Source organism: Lycorma delicatula, chromosome 3 (genome assembly GCF_047948215.1).
Source record: "Lycorma delicatula isolate Av1 chromosome 3, ASM4794821v1, whole genome shotgun sequence".
Classification (NCBI taxonomy): domain Eukaryota; kingdom Metazoa; phylum Arthropoda; class Insecta; order Hemiptera; family Fulgoridae; genus Lycorma; species Lycorma delicatula.
In genome coordinates this window covers 154,955,146-154,973,997 of record NC_134457.1, presented here as the reverse complement: position 1 = coordinate 154,973,997, position 18,852 = coordinate 154,955,146, and the positions used below count along the sequence as shown (strand labels likewise).

At 28.6% G+C, this 18,852-nt stretch overlaps 2 protein-coding genes across 4 annotated transcripts in view; one reads left to right on the top strand and one right to left on the bottom strand.

Annotated features, from left to right (window-relative positions):
• The window catches only part of LOC142322124 (protein Wnt-4-like), a 175,157-nt gene extending 162,084 nt beyond the window's left edge, over positions 1–13,073 (top strand). Inside the window, exons 5-7 of the mRNA XM_075360838.1 lie at positions 7,784–7,891; positions 9,126–9,397; positions 12,608–13,073. Coding sequence (XP_075216953.1) covers positions 7,784–7,891; positions 9,126–9,397; positions 12,608–12,809 — 582 coding nt within the window. The 3' untranslated portion in view covers positions 12,810–13,073. The remainder of the gene's footprint in view (positions 1–7,783; positions 7,892–9,125; positions 9,398–12,607) is intronic.
• LOC142322123 (uncharacterized) overlaps positions 1–18,852 on the bottom strand; it is a 63,738-nt gene that overhangs the window by 852 nt on the left and 44,034 nt on the right. Inside the window, exons 6-7 of one of the 3 annotated variants that reach the window (XR_012755780.1) lie at positions 17,357–17,480; positions 2,061–3,180 (exon numbers count right to left, since the gene is read on the bottom strand). Coding sequence is in view for 1 of the 3 variants with exons in the window: in XM_075360837.1 (XP_075216952.1) it covers positions 3,149–3,180 (32 nt within the window). In the remaining 2 variants the exon portion in view is untranslated. Of the gene's footprint in view, positions 1–2,060; positions 3,181–17,356; positions 17,481–18,852 lie in introns of those variants that run through there. The other 2 variants (XR_012755781.1, XM_075360837.1) reach the window with 2 other exon arrangements.

The window sequence follows — 18,852 nt, the reverse complement described above, 5'->3', positions numbered from 1 at the left end:
AATTTAAAAAAAAATAGAGAAATCTTCTACCAAATTCAACAGATAATTTTTAAATAACTAAAAAAGCAAAAAAAAATCTTGCAGAGTTCTCTGCAAGAAGACCTATTTTTTTCATTACTTTAATTTGGTTTTAATATTTTTTAATTTGGTTTAATTCTGCTAATAACAGATACTGCAGTTAAAGAAATATCAGTGTTTCAGCTTGCAGCATCATAACAAAACACCTCTAATTTATCCAGCTCAAATGTTTTTGATTTTAAACTGAGTGTAACTCAAGGATGACTCAACCAATTTCATCAAATTTACATATTCAGAACTTCAAATACACTACTACAGCATGTCTAAATTTCAATGAAATTGATCTAGTAGTTATAGAGATTTTCGAGCCACAAAATTCTATGCGTGTATATAAATATCTACATATGGAAACCCCAATTTAAGTGAATGGTATTTTTGTAATCCTCATACGTCAAAATGTAAAGAAAATTCATCTTCATGCTCACTCTCACCATGTGATCAAAAGTAGTTTTCTTCAAAAATTGGCAAAAATCTGTACTATTATGTACAAAACATAATAATACAGATTATGTTTCACATTAATGAAACTATGTACACATAGAGTTTGTTTGATTTTCCAAGGTAATATTGAAAACTATTAACCAATATGAAAAATGTCCATTGTGTTTCAAAGAGTAATTCTTTCAGAGTTCACATTTTATATAGTAATGTGACTACATTTACTTCTCTGTATTCACTCCCTTTAGTACCCCTCTTTTATTAGCATATAATTTTTTTTTTTTTTAATTACTAATTAATAAAAACTGTATTAGTAAAATTCATTTTTTGTGTATATGATCCCATGAGTTTTCTTTCATGTGTAAAAGAATTTAAAAAACTGATACAAAAAACACATTAGTCCCATTTTATACTATTTCTATGTTTCTATTTTTTTATTGTTATATGACGCCAGCAGCAGTTAAAATGAAATGATATTGATTAATCACCATGACTAAAACATACTCATGTTTTAACTTTTAAATGAAATTCTTTTAAGTCATTCCTCTTCTAACTATTATGAAATGAGCCCTCCTGCACGTAATAAAAGTTACAAAAAATTTTAATTTGCATCTATTTACAATATATTTTTCTCTGGGAACAAAGTTTACTACTTCTATAAATAATAACAATACACAACCACCAACCAGGTGAAACTAGGTATTCCAGTACTCAATTATACATGAAGGTAAAGTGGATTTTTGTAATTAGAGTTACTTGAGAAGATGAATTATATAGATTATAATATATTGTTAACATATTGTTTGTCAAACAAATATTGTTACTTCCTAATTGCATATTATTAAAGTGTAAATACAATAAATTTGTCTTTTTTTGGTTGATATCGCCACATAAGCTTGAAGCTTGTGCACGAGATTATTTAGCAATTTTAAAATAATAATTAAAGAAAAACGTTTGTTGTGGATACAGCATGCCTCTCTCCTCTCAAATAACAAAGGAATTAAGTTTAATTTCTCATTTAATGCCTCTCCTCACCAGTAAATAACTATCTCACAACTAGACTGTCCAGGCCAAAGGTCTTGAACAATCTGAGGCTGAAGTTTCTAAAACTGACATTTTATTTCCATTAACTGAGCCGATGAGAAAAACAGTATAATGAGCAATAGATACAGTTAAAAGTGTGCAATATGTTATCTCTTGAGCAAAAGATGAGGTTTATGAATGAAGACAAATGGCTCATATTGTAGCTACATTGCATAATGGCTAGCATCACTCCTGTTAGTAAGTTAACTTCTTTATTTAGCATTGAAACAGCATTTTGCAGTACCACAATAGTAATATGACTGACTGGTTTTATAGATTTGTCCTTCATAACAACAGTAGAAAATGTAATAATTAACAATAATTTTTGATACTTTCTTTTCAAATGATTACATATGTTTATTATGGGTTAATCAAATATAAACAGTAATTTTTTTTAATAAATTTATTGATTAATAATATATACAAATCATACCTTCATTATTTCTCTATATAGTCTCCTGAACGACCTACATACTTTTCCCAACGATTTGAAAGCTTGAATATTCCTTGTTTATGAGGACAAGTTGTCAACCAATTGCACACGCACTCTTCAATGTCTTCATTGTTTTTGAATTGTTCCCCTCCAAGCGATTCTTTCAAGGGCGCAAACAAACAATAGTCACAGAGAGACAAATCTGGACTGTATGGAGTGGTTGTAGGTTTCCCAGCGCATTTTTTTCAATTTATCCCTTGTCAAAATCATGGTGTGTGGTCTAGTGTTGTCATGGAGAAGATGACATCTCTGATGGGCATACCCTGACTTTATTTCGGTAGGCAGCTTTTGTTGACTGTAGCAGCTGGCAATAGTAAGCCGCATTCACTGTTTGTTGATTGTGGAGAGAATTAATGACTAAAACTCCCCTTGAATAAAAAAAAATTGTTGCAAGAACTTTTTCAGGTGATAGATGGGCTCTGGCTTTCACTGGGCAGCCCTCATCCTTCCTTCACCACTCCTAACTCACCACTTTTGACTCTGGAGTGTCATGATGGACTCATGTCTCATCACATGTGACGATAGACCTCAAAACATCTCCCCTTCTTGCCAAAATCAATTCAGAAGTCTCTCACAGATCTCCAATCTGACCTGTTTTTGATTGTCAGTCAACAACCCCAGAACCCGTCGAGCACTAATCTTTCCAGAGCCAAGATGATTAGTGATAATGGATTGAGCACTCCCATAGCTAATACCCACTTCTGACATGATTTCTTCAACAGTAAACTGGCGATTACCTTCAATAAGCTCTCTGTTCTAATGAACAGATGTTGTCAGCAGTGAGACTTGACCTTGAGGATCAATCATGACTTTCATTTTCTACAATTTCTCGCCTGCCCTTAAATTGTCTGGCCCACGTATACACTTGGTTCTGGAACAGTGTAGAGTCCCCAAACTGTACCTTTAAATGCCTTCATTAGTTAAAAACTTTATGATTAAATGTTGTGCAATAGATGACGGAACCTCTTGCTCATTCATGGCTGTACTGACAACAGAACAAAGCAGAGAAGCTAACCAAGCTGGTTCCCTTTCTCTAGCACACTGAACATTAACCCCTCATACTCCGCCATCCAGTTCGGAACTACTTGCTGCATAAAAAAGCAAAATTACCATTTAAATTTGATTGTCATAGTATCCCACTATCCAGTTTAAATTTTTTTTACAAAATATCATACACGTATCCATAAATTAGTGTACTGTAATTAACTGATCTGAAATCTAAAACACAAACAGGATCTAATTTTTACCACAATTGATTCTACAATGTATTTAGCATAAAGAAATAAAAATTTTCTTTTAAACTTAAATTTAGCATAAAAAATTTCATTTATAACAGATTTAATTTTTTTAAGTTAGAATTTATGTAACTGTAGTTAACTTCTGAATAAATTACCAACGAATAATTATATTTATTTTTTATTAAAAATATGTATATAATTTTAATTATCAACTTATCGTACATTTTCATAGGAATTTCCCACATTTCGCTACATCAGTGTATCAGCATCATCAGGGAATAAAAATATTTACAATTACATTTTGTCAGGCTTACATACAAAAAAAAGCACATAACATAATTCATAATATTACATATTAAAATATATATTTACAAAAAGCAAGCATGCAAGCAAATTGCTGTGTTACCTGGTCTAAGTGTAGGCCTAACATCTGACAAAATGTAATTCATTCCCTGATGATGCTGACAGATTGATGCGACATAATATGTAGGAAATTCCTATGTCAAATGCAAATGTATGGTAAGATAATTAAGATTATATATGTTTTTAGTTTAAAAAAAAATATATATATAAAATTAAATCTGTTGTAAATTAATTCTTTAATTTACATAACGTACTTTCATAGCTACTACCTTTGTCAATTACTTAGTAAATTACATAATACACCAAAAGATAGGAGAATTAACAACAGTTAACTGTTATAAAACTTCCTTCTCTAATCACATGAATATTGCAGAAATTATTCTTTTTTGTACTGAGTTTGAACATTTGACTGTATTACTTTCAAATTTATTCAAATGATTTCTTTATTTCATTCATCGATAAAATTTTTAAGACTGAACTCAAAGTTATTCTACAGGATTCAGTTGAGTAACCTAAACACCAAAAAGTTACAACTTTTTAGTGTATAGATGATGCCTAACAAATTTATTTTGAAATTTTTTAATAATGTGAATAAACTTGAGTGAAAAGATAACCAAAATACAACTGCATACTCAAACTTCTAATAATCTCATAAAATCTTTTATCCTCTGATGAGATCAATATTAATAAATAAATTATTAAACATGAAACAAAGCAAGTTGTAGCATCACCATATTCATATAACATTTTTAGACTTACACCACAGCATAACTTAAATGGCTTTTAAATTCTAAAGATTATCCAGTAAAGAACTAAGATCCCTTACACTAGTCACATTATCAATTTATTTTCCACTTATGCTAAAATTGGAAAAAATCATGATTTTTATCCTTGGTAAAGACCATAAATTTAGTTTTCAAAGTTCTTAATTATTAACATTTTTTTACCACATCAATAATATACTGTATTCAGGTCTTGTTACCTAAGAGAATATAGTCGTCGTTACTAAGAATTGACCTATAGAGTTTTAAATAATCTGCACAAAGTAAAATTTAAAGTACTTAATACAGCCTGGGATATCACAAATTAGTATGAAAACAGGATAGGTACATACATGGTTTGACTGAGGCACAACTAAAACACTGGTAAAATTATGAGATCTTAATATTTTTAATATAATGTTTTAATAATTTAAAAAGTTTTAACGAATAAGATAATCATTTATAAAACCTTACGTGGTTAACTTACACAACAGGACTTCAAAGTATGCAGAATCAAGAATTTTAAAAATCTAAATAGACAGCCCTGAAAATCTAGTTCAATAAAACAGAGTAAAAGTTAACAAACTGGAATTGTTGGAACAACTAAGTATGAAGCAATGCTAAATGGGTGAAACAACACAATGTAATTGAAAATTCTTTTGTGTAACGCAAACAGCAGAATTTCCAATAAACAATCACAAACTTGAATTAATGTGACTACCACACTTAAATGAAGATAAGATTCTTACAACTTTACACTTTGTAGAAAAGTTAGTAAAATTTAAAGATTACATTAGGAAAAAATGTAAAAGTCCAACCAAAGTACGTGTTACACTCTTTAGGGTATAAGTAACTACAGTAAGTCTGAGTTTTAAATGGCTTAGTTGGATATGTTACAGCAGTTCATTTTGCTTGCCTCAGGGTTAGTGTTGGTGTTGGTGAACAAGTCAGTTAAGAGTAACAGTGGAGAGGGAAACATACCATTATTGGGAATAACAATGTTTAGTATTCAGTCAATCGCATCTGGATGAACAATTGCCCCTATTTATTGCTGCAACAGTACAGTTCCCTCACTCAGCCCTCACGTGTATCTAAAATACCTCTTCCAACCTGCATAGAAGACTAACTTACAAAACTCAGACTCATTCTACATCATCTGTACAACTAAAAGATATTTTGATCTTATTGCTGCCATTACCTCACTGGTTTTAAGAAATGAAATACTTAATTTCTACACACAAAGCATGGTACAGAATATCTGTTTATAAACTTTACTGTTATTTTTAAAAATAAAAGAAAAATGCTTGAGTTGGCTTCATACTTATGTATTTTTCATACATTCCGTTCAAAGTGATCATATATGGATCAGAATTTCTCTTACCATTTGCTTACACAGGTACTTTACACTAGAGTTAATATCATGCTGTAATTTAACAGTAATACTTATAAGGCATAGAAATTTCTACTTGAAAAAAATTTCAGTCATTAAACACATGCAACTATTGTCTAGAATGTTCCTTTTTGCAGACACTTTATTTTTTAATTTAATCATTTGAAAAATATTTTTTGGAGGAATGTGCAAGTAAAAAAACATTATTTCACAGATAAGAAAGATCTGAAAAGTTATAAAAATTTCCTTTTTTTAATTGTAGTTGTTAAATAAAACACCATTAACTGAACTGTCATCTATAAATAAACCTAAAAAGAAATAGATGAACCATAATTAAGTTGAAATTTTTTATGAATTCAGAATATATTAATTAACTAAAGATAAGTTTTTCAGTATGGGTGATATGTTTTTTAAAGACATGAATATTACAATATTTACCAACCTTGCCATTTCTCTTTATTTATAATTTGTTTGTATTCTTGAAATAATTCATTTTACTTGAATTTTTTAAATAAATAATTTTTATTCAAAAATGTTAGAATATGTTAGTAGCTCAGGCAACAGCATGAGTAAATTTAGAAGTCCTGGTAAGAGTCTAGTTTCATGATTTCATAATTGAACAAACTACCATCCTAGCTCTTCAGATCAAAAAAAAAAACTATTTCTTCCAAAAGAAAGAAATCTAGAAGAGATACACATTAGTTTTTCATAGGAATGTAAATTACTCGTGAATTAAAAAAATGTAAAGTACAAAAATTTCCATTTTTGTACTTAGCTGTTTTTTCATACCTAGTCAATTCAAGTGGACTTTTGCAACAACCAGTTTTGGGATTATGAAATAAGATAGACAGATATTAAAATTTACTACTCCTCCAGTAAACAAACTTCATAACAATAACCCAAATTATGTTCAAACATTTCTTCCCTGATAACGTGAACATAATTTTAATGAGAATATATACAAGTATGCATAAATTTTAAAAAAAACTAAGAAATGTCTTCAAATACAGGAAGCACAATCAGCCATAAATTAAAAAATGAGAGTTCTCATTCATTCATGATTAAAATGAATGTCAATAAAGGTTTTTATTAACTAACAATAATGCCAAGACAGGAAGTGCCTTTTCAAACATTTTAGTTACAGAAAGATTAACAGAACTATGTCATTCATCTTTTCCCAAAGATCCAAGTGTACACTTAGTTTCATAGAAAGAATAAATTAATAAATATTTTTAATTAATCGTAGCATAATTATAGATTTCACATATCACATCAGGATGCCACTCTTATGATAACTAGGTGAGCTATTTCACAAGAAAATAAAAGCAATTGTTCCTAGCATTTGAATCAATGAAAAACAAGTAAAAATTGATCAAAGTGCAAGACTTATACATAACTGCTTTTAAAGAGTATAGAAAAGTACAACAGTTACATTTCCCTTTTCATATTGAAGATTTATATGTCAAGATCAAGACCTTGCCATGACAGAAACATTTTAATACCTTGCCATGATAGAAACACTTTAATAAAGTCAATTCCTCCAAATTTCTAGCCACTCTAACATTTTCTAATTAATGAAACATGGTAGGTATCCTAGCAAATCCAGGGTAAAAAACACTAAGTTACATACTCATTAATTACACACAGATGATAGATACAGCCACCTTTTTGTTCCATTCCAAATAAATTTGCACCACAAATTCTAGAAACTACTATATTGCATAACTCCTTCACTATTAGTAATAAATAAGACAGAAAAAGAAATACATCCTAAAACAAAGCAAAAATAAATAGCTAAAAGAAATTCAGACAAAATCTGAGTACATCTGGTAGATGTACAATAACTATGTATTCATTTTTGACGATAAGTTTTTTTAACGTTCTTAATTATTTCTTTCTACAGATTTTTACATGAAATATCTGCTTTTTTTCAAAACAGGACATCCACTATGGAGAAAAATTCAGTAGAGACTTTGTGGATGCCAAAGAAAATCCTGAAACAGCAGAAGGCCTTATGAATTTGCACAACAATGAAGCTGGAAGAAGGGTAACAAACCATTATTATAGTAAGAGAGATTATAACACCAGTTATGCCTAAAACCTTCAATAACTAATGAAATTTTGAATACATTCACAATTAAAAAGGTTGTAAATAATTAAAGTAAACTACATGCAATTTAAATAAAGAAAGGAAAATACAAGAATTAATCAAGAACATATTAAAATCAATGTTATATAACATCAATCAAAATTTAAATTAATTTTTTATGTTATTTTATAAAATATTTTATAGTATTAGCAGATCAGCATTGTAAAAAATATAGTTTAACTCTAGTTTCTCTTATGGTACAAAATGATTTCAAACATTAATTTATTGATCAGAACTATGTAATTGAATGTTAATAAAACAAAAATACCTCTAAAATTAAAATATATGAGTAATACTATTATCAATTCCATTATAATTTTATCGCTTCAATGAATCTGGTTTATCAATTACAAAACGTTCACTTAAATCTTATGTAGTTATAGAATTTATCATACACAGAGCACTTTCATAAGTACACATATCTATAGTTGTTTTCATCGATACACATATTAAGACACTTTAGTAAGCTATAATGCTAACTTGCAAGAAATGATGGCCACTCTGACCTAAATATTTTGACACTTTGAAGATATATTCTTAAACTTATGTTCAAAATCAAATGGAATTTTATTATCCAACATTATGGCTATTTACATCATACATTAACATATTTTTTTACAACATTTTGGTCAATTCACAAAAACCAAAACTTGAAAACATAAAAAAATAAAACAACAGATAAAAATGTTATAAAAAATCAGACAACAGATAGCATTTTTCAAGATAACTTAAAAATGTTTTATGACAGGGCCAATAATATAGTAAAAAATCTCATAAAAACAATACACTATTAGTTAATACTAAATCGGCTAACATTAATAAATATTAACAAACCAAATGACAATTCTATAGTTTGCATAGCGATTTTGAAGAATGTTTCAATTATATGTGAAAAGTAATATTTTAAAATTAACATAAAATCTGACATATAATGACTAGCAGTCATGATTTATTTACCACACAAACTCTGACTTTAATCAGATCTCCAAACTTCAATTAACATAAGAAAAATTTTTTCAAATTGCAGATTAATATGTTTGACCAAATAAAGAAACAATTTGTATACACATTGATAAAGAAAGTTGGGAAAAGTCAGTGAAATATTAAAAATTCATATTATATTATTTTACAGTTAATTCGTTCTCAAATGCAAAGAGTGTGCAAGTGCCATGGAATGTCAGGTTCATGTAGTGTTCGTGCATGTTGGCGAAAATTACCACCTTTTCGAGCCATCGGTGATGCAATTAATAGTCGATTTGAGGGAGCATCATTTGTTAAAATGGTTGAAAAGAGAAGACGAAGAGTAAAAAAACTAAGAGCAGCTATACGTGATCTTAAACAGCCAAATCGAACAGAACTTGTATACATGGAAGAATCACCAGATTACTGTGAGCGTAATGAAACGTAAGTAACTAATAAATTACAAAAGATCATCAACAAAATGTTTAAAGTACAAAAAATTAAACGTAAGAATAAATTTATTTTACAATAATTTAAAAACTGATTACGAATTCCTGAAATAACTTATAATTGTTATTACAGTAATGACATGAATACAATCTATAATGCTAAGTATAATACACAAAATTAAACTGTACTTTTCATATAAAAAATAAAAAGCACACTTTCAGCTATACAAACCAATCACTTTAACAACTTATATCAAACAAGATAAATAATCAAAACTGTTATCAAACTTTTAGGATACTACTTTCAGATACTGTTCTGAAATGTAGAATAATTTCTGAATGCCCTTCTTCAGTTGGAAGAAATAAAATTTATTTTTCCCCCAGCAAAGTAAACAATTAAATCCAACTATAAACAAAAAAAAAAATGTTTATTTTATTAGCTAACCTAAAGTGTATTATGAATACAAACAGTAAATGTCATTATAACTGTGCCAGGAAGAGTGTTTTATTCACACAATTCTATTTTATGAAGAAAGTATTTTAATAGAATGTATCCTCCTAACTTGGTTCGCACAGCAATTCTTTTACTCATCACAATTGACATAGGTCCAATAGTGTAACGAAGGCTCTTTACCATGTAATTTCTTATTCAACCTGAACAACTTCAAATCTCATCTTTTCAGTCTTAACTCATTCCAAGAGAGAAATCACAAGCTCAAAAATAAAGAGGCACATTTAGCAAGACAACAACCATGTTGTTTTATCATTAAATTGACAAAAAGTGAAGAGAGTGCAGGCATGTTATCAAGTATATGACTGTGAGCCAGTCAAGTGTGTCACATCTTCGGTCCTCACACAAATACAATCAAAATATCAGTGGTTTGTGAAGAGTCAATTAACAATTCATCTACTACCCCAAGAAGTGAGAAATATTTTGTCAAATAAAACAGGATTCTTAACTGAAAGGATGAGATAAGAAGGGCTTATACCTTTCAACTGAAATTAATTTGAACTCCCAACAACTTATAGATTTTTTTTCACTGTTTGAAGTTTTTTTGACAGTCGATTTCTATAAATTTGATATTAATTTAGTAATTAAAAAAATGTGGTATATTGAATCTTAATTACTTGAAAAAGGCTACTGAAGTTGATATTAACGATACTATAATAACCCGAACACCCTGAACTTACATTAACTGAAGAGAATGTTTTTGTGCATAATGTTGATGTTTCTAACACAATTTGTATTCACTACGATGGCCACAAATAAACAATGTCAACTATTATGTAATCAAACACACTGATGTTCCAAGTAGATTCCTGCACATGAATTCACATAAATATGAGTCCAGTAACACACAGTTTGTTCCACACTCACTTCTACTTAATTGAAATTTAATTGAGTAGAAACTTAATTGAATTTACTTAATTCAATCTATTTAATTGTAATTTAATGGAAACACATAAATACTTTACAGTTTGCATAAGGCCCCCGTTATGGGGTTAACAAAATAAGTATGAGATTGTTGAAAGTGTAATGCTGAAACATTATAAAGGAGTAAGTTAGGAATGTCACCTTATACTTTTGATACATCCAACTTAATTATACTGCCTGGTAGAATGGAGTACTGTTTTACATGTATATGTAAGTAACATCCTGGATGAATGCTCAAGTACAGTGTATAAAAAAATAATCACCTGTTTGTCTAAATATGCATCCTATTACCCAATGTTGTGGATAGACCCTGCCTGTATTGTTCTTTCATCAGGAGAAAAGTGATTCATTAATTTCAACAGTTTAGCTGAGGCCACCTATCAATGGATTATTGTGTAAGCTAGTCACAGAAAATTTAATGTAAATAATTATTCCAATCCATAACTGCATTTTAATATATTTCTAGTTCTAAGGCATTATTTTGTAGATGTGAATTTCTTTGATCGGCAGAAGGTAAAAAAATTATATTGTGTAACAGTTTATTGCTAACTTTCTGCAGTAAAAATCACATGCGTTTCTCTTTATTGTAAATTATTGAAAAATAATTCACTTCACAAATGATGCAATCAACAGTTTAAAGCAGAATGAATACAGAAGCTTACAGAAAAATAGACAACTAAAAGATTGAAAAATATCAACAAAATTAATTTAGAATATTGATAAAGAAGTAATGAGAAGAGCAGTTTCACTGTAAATATGGTACACCTAACAACAGTCAGCCTTATATTATCAATAAATTTTGGTGGGGATCAATAATATTAATAAATAATGTAATAATATTAAGAGAATATAAATAATACCAATAAATTTTGGTGGTAAAGCTATAAGAGAAAAACACCAAATTTTAAATACATTAATAGTTTAAAATAATTACAATTAATGAAACTAAAACATCTGTACAGGATGGAAGCAGTCAATGAAACCTAACTTTCCTGCTTCTTTCGCAATTTATCAGCTAGTTTCAAGAAGCAGATGGAATTTATTGCATTTAAGTAGTGACTTTCCTATTAAAATTTCTTATACAATCGCAATCATGTGTGTTTTTTCCACAGGAACTTAAATTATTTCTCTAATTCCCCAATTGACAATAATTACTGTCATTCGTGACATCTTATGATCATGTATTCTTATGATAGAAATATCATAAGATCTTTTTAAAAAAAATTTTATCACCACATTCAGCGAACAAACTATTATAGGATGTAGCAGTAAAAAATATAGCACATTGTTAACTGAGGTAGTGTACTAAAGTACAGGATGACTCACTTTTAATGTTTTGATATCCTGTTATATTACACAACTTATATAGTTTATAATTACATATTTATTTTACATGTGCATTTATTAGTACAATTATGTAGTTTGTGATGTTACTTAAAAATGAATGTGTAATTATACATTAAACTTAAAAATGTTATTATATCTGTCATCCGTCAATATGTGATATTGATGCATAATATTAATAGTTCTTTTCTGTGTTGAACACAGTACAGAATGTTTTCTTTTTATAACTGACTGACTGGTTTTTCAGGGAAAACTGAAGTAATAATAAACATGAATATTAAATAACTGATTAATTTTTATCCTTGTTATAACAAATTTATAGAAAAATAATGAATTTATAACAATCAATTAAAAGTGGTTTTTAATCAAAATAATTTTGAAATTTTATATTTTTTTTCATAAAACTCTGGATTTTATTATTAATAGGCTTGGTGTTCTTGGAACTCGAGGAAGGCTATGTAATCGTGGAAGTTTTGGTCTGGATGGATGTCGTTTGTTATGCTGTGGAAGAGGCTATCAAACAAGAGTTCGTGAAGTAGAAGAAAAGTGTAAATGTCGTTTTGTTTGGTGCTGTAATGTTGTCTGTGAGCTGTGTCATTATAAAAAAGAAGAACATGTGTGTAATTAAAATTTTTAAAATATGAACTAAAATAATAAATAAAATGTTTTATACGTTTCCATAATTTGTAAATAAGACATATCTGCAGAAAAAGAAAGAAAATGTACGAAATGAACAATTTTATTTGTATTATGTAGTACTATAATTTTCTTTCATAATTCACTACATTTAATTGTATTTATTTTTATTTTTTGTATAGTGCTTGTGTATTACTGTTGTATTGTGAAAAGTGATTTTAATTTATATTGTAAAAATATTTATACTTCTTACTATGTGTATATAAATATCTTCTTTTACAATAAACTAAGATATAAATAAACTCTTCCAGAGCTGTATTTAATTTTTCTAAATAAAAGTCTTAACCCCTTTATTTTCAGTTGAGCAAATAAAACTTTAATTTTCACCAATAAAGCTGTCTATCTCCTTTTACAAAATCTCTTTTTTCTGTTTAGCCTCTGGAACCGCCATAAGGTATTACTTCAGAGGATGAATGAGGATAATATGTAAGAATGTAAATGAAGTGTAGACTTATACAGTCTCAGGTAACCATTCCTGAGATGTGTAGTTGGTTGAAACCCAACCACCAAAGAACACTAGTATCCACGACCTAGTATTCAAATTTGTATAAAATTCGTACAGGGTCATATCTATATAGGATTTGACCTTAGAACTCTCGACTTTGGAATCAGCTGACTTGTGAAGACGAGGTAACCACTAGACCAGCCCAATGGGCTTTGTACAAAATTTAATTTACCCAAAAATATCCATTAGTTTCATCACTAAAGTTCAGAAAGTTACCAGTTTTTATTCAAAACAAAACAAAGTATACACAAATAGAGCAGAATAAACAATCAATCTACAATAAACAAACATTTATAGAGCAAATGGATTTACATCATAACAGATACTACAGATCAAAAGAAAAAAGTGTAAATTTCAGGAGATGTTGGCCAAATTAAAGAATCTGAATTTTCAAATTTTTGGACTGATTCCAGGCACCAAAACAAAACAAAAGTTCTGTGGACAAATGCCCTATTCTCTGTCGTTTCCCTTTTTCGTGTCTTTTCAATAAAAATCTATATATCTTAAGAATGGATTGAGAGATTTAATGAAATCTTGTGTACATGAACCCAAGAACATTTAAAAAATAATTAAGTTAAAAATTTCAAAATGGCAGCTATTTAAATTATTTAATTATTAATAGCTCCATAGATATTAGTTTATCAAATTATGTTTTATTGGATAACATTTTAAGTCTTTTATAGGGAACAAAATGAGACCTAATTTGTTCAAATTGTTTGATTAAAAATTTAGATATGACTGAAACTATTAAAGTGGGAAGCAAAAATAATGCAATCTGAAAATTCTGTGCCTGTTTTTAATTCCTACATTAATTTAATTAAAAAAGGTTAATAATTTCTATTATCAATAGCAATAGAATAGAAAAATCGTGGACAAGAAAAATGATGCAAGATAAGGCATTTGTCCACATGAACTTACCTGTTTATTTCAATATCCAGAATCAGTATTTTAAGTTTGGCCACCACCTCCCAGGACACCTGCATGTATGTATGTATGCATATGTGTGTGTGTGCCCACGGACGTTTGAATCAATTCCTATAAAGATAATTTATCATGCAATAACATTAGTAAGTTATTAAAAATTCTTTATTTATCAAATTGGTTCATGTGTCATTTCTAAGGTTTATACTTTTAAATTATTACACAATTGCTGACTGCCACTGTCAATAAAACTGCAAAGATATTTTTATAATAATTGTTTTAATTGTAATCACACATAATTTGTGGTTTAATTATGTAAAACAAATTCATTTTTATAAATAACTATAAAAACAATTTACATTCTATTAATATGGTGTTCCACAAGCAAACATACTTCAAGAATGTATTCCATTGGTCAAAATAAAAAAATAGTTTTGTATACAAACACAGGTCCAACATTTTTTTTTGTTAGGCTTCTAAAATGTTTTTTTTCAAATTTCTACAACTTTTCCCCAATCAAAGTTAGCTTTTAAAAGATAAATTAAAACTGTTAGATGATAATAATAATAATGACATATATTATTACACCATAATGATGAATATATATATTATATATATAATATATATATATATTATATATATATATATATTACACCCCTGGGATCAGATTTTTAAAAAATTTCCAGTAAAAAGCAGTCCAGAAGAATGCTAATTTCCTCATGAGGCACAGATTAGCAATATGCAGATGGACATGCAACATCATTTTTTCACAATTCAAAATTCCATTTTCAGTGAAAATCAAAATTAAATTACCTTAGTCTAGTTATAATTCATGAATTGTTTAGTTCAAATAAACAGTTCTGAGTCAGTTTCTCAATGGCTGTTTATCTTGGCTGTTCCATTCGCAAAGAAAACACATATACTTAGTTTACCCTAATTGTATGCCAAACAAAATAGCTTTAACTTTCAAATCACCACATATGTTCCAGCTATGTTTTTTATAATTTATTTTTTCAAGAACGTCTTTCATTACATCGTATGTCTCTTTCAAATTAATACCATAAGCGACTGGTATCGAAGGATATTTGTTACCGTTGTGTAGTAGAACGACTTTTAAACTAACTTGGATGAATCTATGAAAAGGCGCCAATCCTGGTTTATGAACTTGTCCTAAGTTCAACATAAGCTCATCAATATTTGTGCAATAAACCAAATTATTTTCATCAATAAAGTACTGAGAAAGTTCTTATTGTCAGCTTCAAAAGCCCAAAAATTTTGTATTTTTTTGAACTAAATTCTAACCTTGCAGTTTTGCTTTTAACAGTTCACTTGATTTTTTGATAAATTTAAATCCCTAACCAAGTCATTTAATTCATCTTGTGATATAAAATGTGGCTTATTGGAAGATAATTCAAAATCAAAATCATTGTTGTCTTCTTCAGTACTGCCCGATTCTTCATCACTGCTTTCAAAACATACATTCATAGGTGGCTCAGGAACAGGAATAATTTCACTACGAGGTGCAGGGCTGATTTCAGATTGCAATGAAGGATATTTTACAGTATGATTAGATTTTTTAGAAATTCCAGACACACTTCTTAACAAAAGTAACATGATCCTTTGGTTCACACCAAACCATAGGTACACCAAACGGCAACGCCTTCTGTGTACCTTTCAGCCATCCTCTTAAATATACTGAACAATTAGACTATGATATGATTTAATTCTTTGTCTAGTATTATTTATTTATAGCTTACATATTATGTTAAAAAAGTTAAACAATAAAAAATGAGTAACAAAATACAATATAGGAGCTTAAAATGCTAACTTTACATTGAAAAATGAAAAAAAAATCTTTTAATTAAAATTTAAATTTTTTTCAAAAATGGTGGGTAATAGAAAGATTCTGAGTTCATATTCATTTTCAGCATCAAAAAACAAATTAAAATCATGTATAGCATGTTAGGAAACAAAAATTATGTTTATCAGTGTACTTATTCAAGTTTTCTTTTGCATTTTACATACATCAAAATGCACTATAATGAATTAAAATGATAATTGAAGACCCAATGTGGTGTGTACAAAGGTACAATGCATCTTTGTGCACCTCTCTGCTCCATTCTGGAGCAGAATGGCCTCCACTCTGCTCCATGACAAAAATGTCCTGATTGTAGGCCTCATATGTAGAAGAAGTAGCCCACAAAAAATTTCAATCTGCTTTATAAAATCTGCTTTAAAAATTCATACATAACTTTATATAAAGAATACAAAAAAATATCCTCATTATCATTTTTAAATATATTAAAAAATTTAAGAAAATTAACGAAATAAAAAAAGTTCAACTTTCAAATCAAAGTTCTTTGATTTTTTAAAAATTAAAATAATTTTTTGCAATTAAATCCAACAAATGAATTTTAAAATGATACGGTCATAATAATTAACTTTCAAGATTAGAGACTGAAAACTCACCAACAATACAAATGATATAAATATAATAATATGCAAGTACAAGATGCATTGTGAAATACATAGTAGAAACTTAAATTATACATTCTAATCTCTGTATCCAGCTGAGAACACGTTTTACACTCTTTGCCATCAACTCACGGTTTTGTTCATAATATCTAGAATGTGTCATTTTCATTTTGCACTGTAAGTGCATAAGTATAAGGAAAAAAATAAATTTTAATTTATATACTTTACAACAAAATGATCTTCACAAAAGCATTGTGTAGGTACCTTATTTTTAACTACTCTTTTATATTTAAAATAATACATAAAATTCATGTGAATACCTCCAGTACATTAAAAAAAAGTAAGGATTTATAAAAAAATCTTTCAAAATGATGGTAAAATTTTTAGTAAGCACAAAATTACCATGTCTGATCTTACAAGAACTTCTCATTACACTATGAATATTTGAATGAATATTTTAGCTTTCAAATAAAACTGCAATTAATTTTCTTTGATTGCCTTAATATTATTTTTATAAATATTATTTATTTCTAAAATTTGCAAACTGCATGTAACAATATAATATGTAAGAATCTTACCAATCGTGACCAATTATGGATTAGATCTTCATTACCTTCAACATTTATCATTCATTTTTTAACTCATTTAAAGCTAATCTCAACTTCACCTTCATGATTACTCATTTGTTTACTGTCGATATAACTGCAATAATAACCATTTGTCTAATTTTATTAAATTACTACTTTCCATTTTAGCAAATATTAATAATCAAATTTTTGTTATTAAAGAAATAAATGTTTAAACCAAAATTAAATTAATTACTACTATTTTTACTTTTCATTCCAGCTATTAAGTTAGATTTTATGTTATAGTACTGAGCAAGTTTTATTTAAAAGTAAAGGAGCAAGACTAGTTCAAGCACCTCAGCCTAAAAATGTTATTGTGGTCTCATTGTGCTTTAAGCCTATACGCTCAGTTCTCTATCTTTTAGACTTATTAGCTCAGACCATACATTTGGAAAAAGAAACACTGAAGAAATTAAATTTTTTGTACTTAAGTCCTTCAAATTACAGGAACAAATGCCACATAGCTCATGAGTCCAATGGTTAAAAACCACTGGGCTTCCAACCGATGATATTTCCAGTTCACCTGAAAATACCACTTCCAAATAAAAAAGTAATAATTTACATAAGGTTTGTCCTATTCAATCTCAAAATATAATAAGAAAGGCCTTTACTAGATTACTGAAAATATACCTGAACCTACCAAAATTTCACAATTTATCTGAAAATCTTCTTTATAGTTTAGGTTTGCCAATATTTCTTTATTCCGTTGGAATTTTTTTGTTTTACTGCTATTCCAACCAAAGTTTCAGCTACAAACAGGTTTAGGATTGATAAATGAAGCTTTATTCTAACCCCCCAATAAAAGTCCTCTAAACTCAAGTGTTCACACATGGAATGAGAGAGGAATGAGACCCAATACTATCTTATAAAAATGTTACAACTACAAAGAATTTAGCTGATTTGAACTAAGTCTTAAGTGCTGCTTTATTGTTTAAAATTATGAGTAAACACTTTAACCACATTCCAACACCAGACAGGTAAGTACATCCTGACCTACGTAGGGGAAGAACCTGCCTTGTGATGATTCTGGTTGCCACAACATCCCTTCTACTCCTAAATAGACTTTACCGGAAATTAGACTTTACTCCTAAATAGACATCCCCAATAGACTTTACCGGAGATCATCTTTTGGACTCTCTAAACTTGATAACTTAATAAAGTCATCAGTTTGGCTTCTGTCAGAATGTCACCAATGCAAATACCTTGGCAGACATTTCCATCAATGTATTTACACAACCTATTTCCTTTTTAAGTACAGCAAATGTCTCAGCCTGAAGAACTGTAACATATTTTCTTAAACTGGGACCAAGATAAGGGGCAAAATAAATGCCAGCTCCTGTTTTCCCATTAATACAGTAGTAATCTTCATAAATTTCATAATTTTTTGTAGAGTATTTGTAATTTCTTCCTTCATATTAAAGAGGAGGCAATCTTTTATTATCTAACAT